Source organism: Oncorhynchus gorbuscha, linkage group LG06, assembly GCF_021184085.1.
Source record: "Oncorhynchus gorbuscha isolate QuinsamMale2020 ecotype Even-year linkage group LG06, OgorEven_v1.0, whole genome shotgun sequence".
In the NCBI taxonomy this organism is placed as follows: Eukaryota; Metazoa; Chordata; class Actinopteri; order Salmoniformes; family Salmonidae; genus Oncorhynchus; species Oncorhynchus gorbuscha.
Genome location: NC_060178.1, coordinates 30,271,299 through 30,282,060, shown reverse-complemented (window position 1 = coordinate 30,282,060; position 10,762 = coordinate 30,271,299). Strand labels below are relative to the sequence as shown.

Sequence of the window (10,762 nt, the reverse complement as noted above, 5' to 3'; positions counted from 1 at the left end):
ATAGGAGATGATATTCTATTGATATACAAGGGGAAATGAATCTGCCCGTCCACCCTTTGGGCTACCTACCTGGTTCTGAAGGGCTGGGCTACGCGCTCCCACTGAGTGAGGATGGCCTGTCGGGCCCCGTCCCACTTTCCGGGCCCTCTTAGGCGGTACTGGTAAGGGGTGCAGGGCCCCAGCAGTACACGCAGCCCCACACTAGGCTCCCTCAGCAGCAGCCCTAGGATGTTGGGACGAACCCCCACCTGCTCAGCCAGGGAGTCCAGGTATGGTATATAATCCACATGGAGAGCTGCCTGTCTGGGACACAGGTAACTGAGAGAGAGAGAAGGGGAGAGAATGGAGGAGAGGGAGAAAGAGAGAGAGAGAAATTAGGAGGAGAGAGAAGCTGTTTGTGACCTGTAGGCCTTCATTTCACTTTGAACAGACTAGGCCCTAGATTTGGGAACTGACAAGTCTGCAGTTCACAGGCAAGGTAATCACTCATGACAAAGCAAGGCAAATGGCCACTGGTATTGAGGCAGATCTTCTTCATGTTGTTTACCTCTTCATGTTCCTCTTCGTCTCCGTCTCGATTTTGGAAAGCATTGTTTTCCGTGGTGGGAGCTGGGTCAACCCTTCAACAAACAATCATGATGAATTCTAACTTTGCTGTGTTTGCCAGGAATTAATTTTGAGACAGGTTTGTGTCATTCCAATGTGTGTGTGTTTAAACCTAATCTCTTGGACAGACTATGTCAAATAATTGGTATTGTAGTTTGTGAGATTATAGGGTTTGGGTTGCCAAGATTAGTTTAGACCAGGTGTGTGTGTACCTGCGATGACCCTCGTGACCCAGCGGGCCTGCATCTCCACAGCAGGAAAGACGGGTCCTTTAGTCTGGAACAGACCGATGATGGCCAGCGTGGGGCGCTCGAGAGCTGGAGGGAACACCCGTCTCGAATAAAAGAACACAACCCCTTTTACCTAAAGCAACGTCAAGTTAATTATACAGTATGACACCATTTCTCCCCTGGCATCTACTAAGTGTTGATCTGTCTTCTGTATCTTAAAGGTGCAAATCCTAACATCCACTTGGGGATGGTTAGAAATGTACTGGGAGGGGAAGAGAGGGGATAGGTAGGCTGGTCCAACTCGAAGTGTCATTAAAAAAAGTGTCATTAAAAAATATATATACTCATGTGACCCTCCCATTGTACTGTAAAATAAATTGCACACCCTCCCTCCCCCTCTCATGCTCATTAAGCTCAGCGCTAGTTCATACAGGGAACGAGTGCATCAGCTGACGTTGCACCAATCATATTCTACAAACACTTCCTACCTTCATATGGCGGTCAATTTAGCTGATCCGTTTTACTCACTCATTCTCTGCTACCTCTACTGCTGTTTGTTGATGGATAGTATGCAGTTGCATTTTCTTGCACCCACCACCACCACCACCACCACCACCACAGCCTCTACCTGTTTGGTTCTGTGTTTCCTTCCTGCAGGGAGATTGGTACAGCGTAGCTTGCTCACTGCCTGTGATTATTATTAACTTAACATGATTAATACTCTGGTGGTGAGCTATCCCGAAGGAGTAGAGCCTAATGCCAAGACTAACGTGTTCCATGTTATAATCTTTTTCTAATAAATGGTTAAAAAAAAATAGGTGGTGTTTCCTATCTGAAATAGAATGAACTCAAAATGACGTTCATGACCACAGATAACAAACCCTGTGTTTATGAACGTGGATTTCTACTTTGCCACTTCAGCATGTTTTCGTGGCCCAGTCGATGCCACGCAGGGCTACAGGCCAGAAGGTTGAGGGTGTGCTGACCAACGCAGACGTACTAATGCTACTGATGCTATATCTATAATTACATAAAATGCAACGAATAGAATACTATGTCAATCTCTACAAAAATAAAATAGGCCTACATCCCTCCCAACCTTGCAGGCCTACCCAGTATCAAAGGCGTGGCAATCTCTGAATGTCATTACACTTTTTGGTGTTTTCTAACAGATGTCTCTTTCCATTCATCAAATGGCCACTGCACAGTTTGGATGCTGGAATTATATTTTGGACGAACGTGTTCAGGTACAAGAGCCTTTTGAGTTAGATTTTTTTTAAATTGTCACTGGTTGTGTTTATGACACACATAAAAAGTTATACATTTTAAAAGTTAAGACAAATATTTAGGCTATATTGAAGCGTTAGGTTCTGCGTGCGCAAGGAATAGCCGCTCGGATCGGAGAGGAGGCAGAGCATGCTTTCCTGAATAACTGGGCCTGCTGGGGACACGTGGTCACATTATTATAGGACAACTTGGGAGAATGATGATCCACAACAGACAGCACATCTCAGGATCAGAACTTAAAATACAGCCAGACTTACCTGCTACTGTGCCTTTCTACACCTTATAAACTGTTGAGAGTAAATTAAAACAATTAGAAGGTGCTTATATTGTCCTGTTTCACGCTACACTGATGTACAACACATTAGGAACACCTGCTCTTTCCATGACAGACTGACCAGGTAAATCCAGGTGAAAGCTATGATCCCTTATTGATGTCACCTGTTAAATCCACTTCAATCAGTGTAGATGAAGGGGAGGAGTCAGGTTAAATGAGGGTTTTTAAGCTTTGAGACAATTGAGACATGGACTGTGTATGTGTGCCATTCAAAGGGTGAATTGGCAAGACAAAATATTTAAGTGCCTTTGAATGGGGTATGGTAGTAGGTGCCAGGTGCACCGGTGTGAGTGTGTCAAGAACTGCAAATCTGCTGGGTTATTCACACTCAACAGTTTCCAATGTGTATCAAGAATGGCACCTACTACCTACTACACACTACACTAGAATGTATCAAGAACCACCCAAACCGGTGCGTATCACAATCCCCCTGGGCCACCACTGGAGTGTCCACAACTGATCCTGGCATCTCCGCTTATATTGAAAATTGGTTCAGCTTGAAATGATTTTATGTGTGGTAGTTAGCTTATTGAAGATCAGAGGGGTATCCTATGAAGCAGGTTTGAGGAGGTAACTTAGGATAACCGGTAATACGAAAGTGGCTCACATTTTAGGCAGGTCAATTTCTATGGCAACAAATCCTTCAGAATTAACAGGCTAACTCACGGCTAACTCCACTTACCCTGAATGAAATGATTAAGCTGCGAGTTGAGGACCAATGATATCAGATTCCCTCCCTTTTGCAAAGTTTGTCAACATCCCCTTCATTTGAAGACGACGACTGATTAAATATTTTAATAATCAAATGTTTTTTTTAGTACAATTTTTATGGTAAAATATATCACATTATCAGCATTTAGTGAAGACAGAATGCACTTTGAATGGTTACATTGTGTGAAGTCTTTGATAGGAGTATGAAAAAAAGTGCTTGTGCATTGGTAAGCACACCAAAGACGGCATTAACGATAAGTAATTAGATAAAGACGGCACTTCTGAAAGCATATCACACACCATAGCTTGCTGAATTTGTAAGATAACTTTTCTTTCATTTTGGCACAAATGAAAATGTAGCACTGTCTCGCCCACGCATGTGCAGTTACAAGCTTGCTAGAGTTCAGTTAGAGGCAGGTGGACAAGCAATATCCACTGGTGTAGTACGGATAAGCCGGAGCTGGAATGTGAAACTAACTGAAGCTGGTTAACTTTAGAAAGCCCTGAGTAGATATAGCTTGCTTCATAGGATACCCCTCTGTACAAACTATCCACCTATACAACTATTGTTACTTTGAATGGTGGCTAGAGGGCAGGATAAACAGACTGGTAGACTATACTGACCTGCGGTATAGTTAGCATGTGGAAAAGCGTAGTGTATATGGCAGAGCTATTCAACTATATTCTTACATGGGTGTCGTGTCTTTCGCTATGCCGGATTAAGTGATATGACATGCTATTCTATAAAATCATTTCTCTGTAATTAATATTACCTGATTGAGCTAATCATGTAAACGTAATTAACTAGAGAGTCGGGGCACCACAAAATAATATTTATAAAGCAGTTATCTTACAAATAAACTCTTAAAGACCTGGTAATATTTTACACCAATAGCAGTCGATATTAATCATCACCTTAATTCAGTCTCATCTGAAAGTTGTAAATTCTTGGTTATCTTCACGAACCCTGGCTAACAAGTTGAATCAGCAATACAAAATTGGGTTTAATTATTTATTTACTAAATACCTAACTAATCACACAGAATTACATATACAAAGAATGAATCATACCTTGATTACAAATTGCGTCATAAAGGAAAACATCCCGAACAGGCGGAACAGATATGGCAGCTGGTTACACAAAAGAAAAGGGGCTGGGTTTGAGTGAAAGAGCGGGAAGACTGAGGGATAAAGAGAGAAGCTGTGCTATCGTAAACACAGTATCTTATGTATTCTAAATTACCGCCCATTTGGAAAAGGAAAATGTAATAAATATTTACTCTGAGCTGCGCTTCGGTAGGTTGGTGGTAGATGGAAGGCTGTGTTGCCCAACAGAGTCCTTTGAAGAATGTCTCTGCTGGTAAATTGAATACGTTGTAGTAACGTCGTTGTGTGGTAGACGGGATACTCTGTCTGTTCTTTCCTAGCCCGCGTTTGCAGCTGCTGTGGCTTACTCAACGGCTAGGAGGTATCACTTCTGTAGTGAATAAGAGTTCAAAGTTCATACCATTCGCAACCAAAGCTCAAGCTGAGGTTGGCTTAGTTCTGTAGTTGACATGTTAGTCCTTTTAACGCAGAGGCTGCAGACCTCACGTACTTGTAACAGGAGGTTATATTGTCGTCAAGGCTTTATATAGGAAGGGAGAGGAGGGCGTGTTTGAAAAGTTTTTTAACCCATGTCCCTTCACAGGGCCGGGCCACTGATTGAGCAGAGCCCAAATCCGCTCCCTGATTGAGCAGAGCCCCAATCTTATGAAAACCCAGATCTCTCATTTGGAAGCTAAAATTACATTTAATCTCTTCACCAATACTTTTACATTCAAACATTTAAATTGAACAACAATTCCATGTGAATCCGATAACAATGTGTAGACTTTCCACTGTAGAGTTTATGTCATCTTATCATTGATGAGAATGTCTCAGATGACAACCGAACTGATATCATATTCATTAAGTACCACCGCATATATTCAACTGGTCGGATTACCAGAATATAGTTGACTTCCCCCCACTTTCTGATGTTCCCAGAATCTCTATGTTAACCAAGGGGTTTTCAAATGTCACATCAGTAGGGTAGAGAGAGGAAACAGGGGGGAAGAGGTATTTATGACTGTCATAAACCTACCCCCCAGGCCAACGTCATGACAGGGGCCAGATGAATTGGAGGGGGCCGGACATTTTCCACGTGATTATTCTTCAGAAGAACTGTATAAAAAAATCAATGCACACACACACACCAATAAAGCAGTTTTCTTACAATGAAATGTTGCTAAAAGTAATTAGGAAGGAAGTGGAGGGCACTCAACCAGAAAGTCGAGGTGCAACCCCAAAAATGGTTGTAGCTTTAAGGAATGGGGTCATAATATTTTGTTGCTTAATCCAGTCAAACACTAGAGCCAAATTAATATAAAGCAACAATTATCAACATGCCACATAGGCGCTAGAAACCACTAAAAAACGACACTATAGACAACTACAATAGTGCTTGTCCTTTTGGCACTGAAAGTCAGATTTTGGTGGGGATTTATTTGCAGATATTTTACTAAAGGGTCAGAATTTATCAAAGGGCTAGTCTAAATGAATGAACGAGCCAGTCCTGGCACGCAGGCCGCCAGTTGAATAGCCTGAGCATAAGGGAAGTACTAAAACACCTTGATATAAGGTGGGAGCATGCAAGCAGATGAGGAGATTTGGCTAGGATGGAAGACAATACATCATAAAACCTGCAGAAGGGTGAATGCATTACCCTTCCCTGTGCCCAATAAAAAAACACAGAACCCCCCCAAAAACGTTTGACAATCCTGTCCTATGTTGGACCAAACTCCCCGCCCCACTAAATTACAAACTGTCCCTAAAGTTTAAACGTAACTTGCTCTATTGACATCCATACATGACTGAGTGAAAATTTCACTTAAGTGGAAGTAAGGATTTGACGACCTGTCCAAGCCAGTATTATAAAAGGTACCTGTACAGCTTGAGATCCCCCCGAGGTCCTGAACATAGTGACGGGGGCAGGAAGGAGAAGGTGCCATTGTATCCAGTACAGAAGACCACTGCATCGATGTTCCCCTCCGTGGTTCCATCCTGGAACAGCAGTCCGGACCCCTGGAACCCTCTCAGGTCTGGCTTCAGAACTACTGCCCCCTGCAGGATACGGCCTGGAAGGTCATCGTTGATCAGCGGCTTCTGCTCTAGCAGCCTGGGAGGACAGAGAGAGAAATTAGTGATCGTTTTTTTTGGCGTAGTTTTTTTATATTTCAAATGTTGCCATAGTGCAAACTCTCAAATCCGATCTGATATTTGTCACACCTGTTTTGGGCTGTAGTAGGGTGCTGGTCACCTGTGTGCAGGCTGTAATAGGGTGCTGGTCACATGTGTGTTGGCTGTAATAGGGTGCTGGTCACCTGTGTGCAGGCTGTAATAGGGTGCTGGTCACCTGTGTTTTGGCTGTAATAGGGTGCTGGTCACCTGTGTGTTGGCTGTAATAGGGTGCTGGTCACCTGTGTGTTGGCTGTAATTGTCATGTTTTGTCTTATTTTGTCTTGTCATTTTGCTTTTCCCTCTTCGTTTTCCCCCTGCTGGTCTTTTTAGGTTCGTTCTCCTCTTTTTCTCTCTCCCTTCCTCTCTCTCTTCTCTCTATCGTTCCGTTCCTGCTCCCAGCTGTTCCTATTCCCCTAATCAATCATTTAGTCTTCCCACACCTGTTCCTTATCCTTTCCCCTGATTAGAGTCCCTATTTCTTCCCTTGTTTTCCGTTCCTGTCCTGTCGGATCCTTGTCTATTGATCACCGTGCTATGTCTATGTATTGCCCTGTCGTGTCGTGTTTCCCTCAGATGCTGCGTGGTGAGCAGGTGTCTGAGTCTGCTACGTTCAAGTGCCTTCCCGAGGCAACCTGCAGTTCTTGATCAAGTCTCCAGTCTGTTCTCGTCATTACGAGTAGTATTATGCCTTTTGTTTGTATAGTAACTTTACTGGATTAAAAACTCTGTTTTCGCCAAGTCGCTTTTGGGTCCTCATTCACCTGCATAACAGAAGGATCCGACCAAGGAATGGACCCAGCGACTACAGATGCTCGTAACACTGCCGTCGAGATCCAAGGAGCCATGCTCGGCAGACACGAGCAGGAATTGTCTGCTGCTCGCCATGCCGTGGAGAACCTGGCCGCTCAGGTTTCCGACCTCTCTGGACAGTTCCAGAGTCTTCGTCTCGTGCCACCTGTTACTTCCTGGCCTGCCGAGCCTCCGGAACCTAGGGTTAATAACCCACCTTGCTACTCCGGGCAGCCCACGGAGTGCCGCTCCTTTCTCACCCAGTGTGATATTGTGTTCTCTCTCCAACCCAACACATACTCTAGCGAGAGAGCTCGGGTTGCTTACGTCATTTCACTCCTTACTGGCCGGGCTCGAGAGTGGGGCACAGCTATCTGGGAGGCAAGGGCTGATTGTTCTAACAATTACCAGAACTTTAAAGAGGAGATGATTCGGGTTTTTGACCGTTCAGTTTTTGGTAGGGAGGTTTCTAGGGCCCTGGCTTCCCTATGCCAAGGTGATCGATCCATAACGGATTACTCTATAGAGTTTCGCACTCTTGCTGCCTCTAGTGACTGGAACGAGCCGGCGCTGCTCGCTCGTTTTCTGGAGGGACTCCACGCAGTGGTCAAAGATGAGATTCTCTCTCGGGAGGTTCCTTCCAGTGTGGACTCTTTGATTGCTCTCGCCATCCGCATAGAACGACGGGTAGATCTTCGTCACCAAGCTCGTGGAAGAGAGCTCGCGTCAACGGTGTTTCCCTGCTCCGCATCGCAACCATCTCCCCCTCTGGCTCAGAGACTGAGCCCATGCAGCTGGGAGGTATTCGCATCTCGACCAAGGAGAGGGAACGGAGGATCACCAACCGCCTGTGCCTCTATTATGGATTTGATGGACATTTTGTCAATTCATGTCCAGTAAAGGCCAGAGCTCATCAGTAAGCGGAGGGCTACTGGTGAGCGCTACTACTCAGGTCTCTTCATCTAGATCCTGTACTACTATGTCGGTCCATCTACGCTGGACCGGTTCGGGTGCTACATGCAGTGCCTTGATTGACTCTGGGGCTGAGGGTTGTTTCATGGACGAAGCATGGGCTCGGAAACATGACATTCCTTTCAGACAGTTAGACAAGCCTACGCCCATGTTTGCCTTAGATGGTAGTCATCTTCCCAGTATCAGATTTGAGACACTACCTTTAACTCTCACAGTATCTGGTAACCACAGTGAGACTATTTCTTTTTTGATTTTTCGTTCACCTTTTACACCTGTTGTTTTGGGTCATCCCTGGCTAGTATGTCATAATCCTTCTATTAATTGGTCTAGTAATTCTATCCTATCCTGGAACGTTTCTTGTCATGTGAAGTGTTTAATGTCTGCCATCCCTCCCATTTCTTCTGTCCCCACTTCTCAGGAGGAACCTGGCGATTTGACAGGAGTGCCGGAGGAATATCATGATCTGCGCACGGTCTTCAGTCGGTCCCGAGCCAACTCCCTTCCTCCTCACCGGTCGTATGATTGTAGTATTGATCTCCTTCCGGGGACCACTCCTCCTCGGGGTAGACTATACTCTCTGTCGGCTCCCGAACGTAAGGCTCTCGAGGATTATTTATCTGTGTCTCTTGACGCCGGTACCATAGTGCCTTCTTCCTCTCCGGCCGGGGCGGGGTTCTTTTTGTTAAGAAGAAGGACGGTACTCTGCGCCCCTGCTTGGATTATCGAGGGCTGAATGACATAACGGTTAAGAATCGTTATCCGCTTCCCCTTATGTCATCAGCCTTCGAGATTCTGCAGGGAGCCAGGTGCTTTACTAAGTTGGACCTTCGTAACGCTTACCATCTCGTGCGCATCAGAGAGGGGGACGAGTGGAAAACGGCGTTTAACACTCCGTTAGGGCATTTTGAGTACCGGGTTCTGCCGTTTGGTCTCGCCAATGCGCCAGCTGTTTTTCAGGCATTAGTTAATGATGTTCTGAGAGACATGCTGAACATCTTTGTTTTTGTCTATCTTGACGATATCCTGATTTTTTCACCGTCACTCGAGATTCATGTTCAGCACGTTCGACGTGTTCTACAGCGCCTTTTAGAGAATTGTCTCTACGTAAAGGCTGAGAAGTGCTCTTTTCATGTCTCCTCCGTTACTTTTCTCGGTTCCGTTATTTCCGCTGAAGGCATTCAGATGGATTCCGCTAAGGTCCAAGCTGTCAGTGATTGGCCCGTTCCAAGGTCACGTGTCGAGTTGCAGCGCTTTTTAGGTTTCGCTAATTTCTATCGGCGTTTCATTCGTAATTTCGGTCAAGTTGCTGCCCCTCTCACAGCTCTTACTTCTGTCAAGACGTGTTTTAAGTGGTCCGGTTCCGCCCAGGGAGCTTTTGATCTTCTAAAAGAACGTTTTACGTCCGCTCCTATCCTCGTTACTCCTGACGTCACTAGACAATTCATTGTCGAGGTTGACGCTTCAGAGGTAGGCGTGGGAGCCATTCTATCCCAGCGCTTCCAGTCTGACGATAAGGTTCATCCTTGCGCTTATTTTTCTCATCGCCTGTCGCCATCTGAGCGCAACTATGATGTGGGTAACCGTGAACTGCTCGCCATCCGCTTAGCCCTAGGCGAATGGCGACAGTGGTTGGAGGGGGCGACCGTTCCTTTTGTCGTTTGGACAGACCATAAGAACCTTGAGTACATCCGTTCTGCCAAACGACTTAATGCCCGTCAAGCTCGTTGGGCGTTGTTTTTCGCTCGTTTCGAGTTTGTGATTTCTTACCGTCCGGGTAGCAAAAACACCAAGCCTGATGCCTTATCCCGTCTGTTTAGTTCTTCTGTGGCTTCTACTGATCCCGAGGGGATTCTTCCTTATGGGCGTGTTGTCGGGTTGACAGTCTGGGGAATTGAAAGACAGGTTAAGCAAGCACTCACGCACACTGCGTCGCCGCGCGCTTGTCCTAGTAACCTCCTTTTCGTTCCTGTTTCCACTCGTCTGGCTGTTCTTCAGTGGGCTCACTCTGCCAAGTTAGCTGGTCATCCCGGTGTTCGAGGCACTCTTGCGTCTATTCGCCAGCGCTTTTGGTGGCCGACTCAGGAGCGTGACACGCGCCGTTTCGTGGCTGCTTGTTCGGACTGCGCGCAGACTAAGTCGGGTAACTCTCCTCCTGCCGGTCGTCTCAGACCGCTCCCCATTCCTTCTCGACCATGGTCTCACATCGCCCTAGACTTCATTACCGGTCTGCCTTTGTCTGCGGGGAAGACTGTGATTCTTACGGTTGTCGATAGGTTCTCTAAGGCGGCACATTTCATTCCCCTCGCTAAACTTCCTTCCGCTAAGGAGACGGCACAAATCATTATCGAGAATGTGTTCAGAATTCATGGCCTCCCGTTAGACGCCGTTTCAGACAGAGGCCCGCAATTCACGTCACAGTTTTGGAGGGAGTTCTGTCGTTTGATTGGTGCGTCCGTCAGTCTCTCTTCCGGGTTTCATCCCCAGTCTAACGGTCAAGCAGAGAGGGCCAATCAGACGATTGGTCGCATACTACGCAGCCTTTCTTTCAGAAACCCTGCGTCTTGGGCAGAAC

General features: G+C 45.9%; 1 protein-coding gene across 3 annotated transcripts in view; it reads right to left on the bottom strand.

The window, feature by feature from the left end:
* si:dkey-239i20.4 overlaps positions 1-10,762 on the bottom strand; it is a 38,164-nt gene that overhangs the window by 16,197 nt on the left and 11,205 nt on the right. For 2 of the 3 annotated variants that reach the window (XM_046352905.1, XM_046352904.1), the window contains exons 7-10: positions 6,134-6,367; positions 819-940; positions 548-620; positions 70-318 (exon numbers count right to left, since the gene is read on the bottom strand). In XM_046352905.1, the coding sequence (XP_046208861.1) occupies positions 70-318; positions 548-620; positions 819-940; positions 6,134-6,367 (678 nt within the window). Of the gene's footprint in view, positions 1-69; positions 319-547; positions 621-818; positions 941-5,194; positions 5,374-6,133; positions 6,368-10,762 lie in introns of those variants that run through there. The other variant, XM_046352906.1, reaches the window with a different exon arrangement.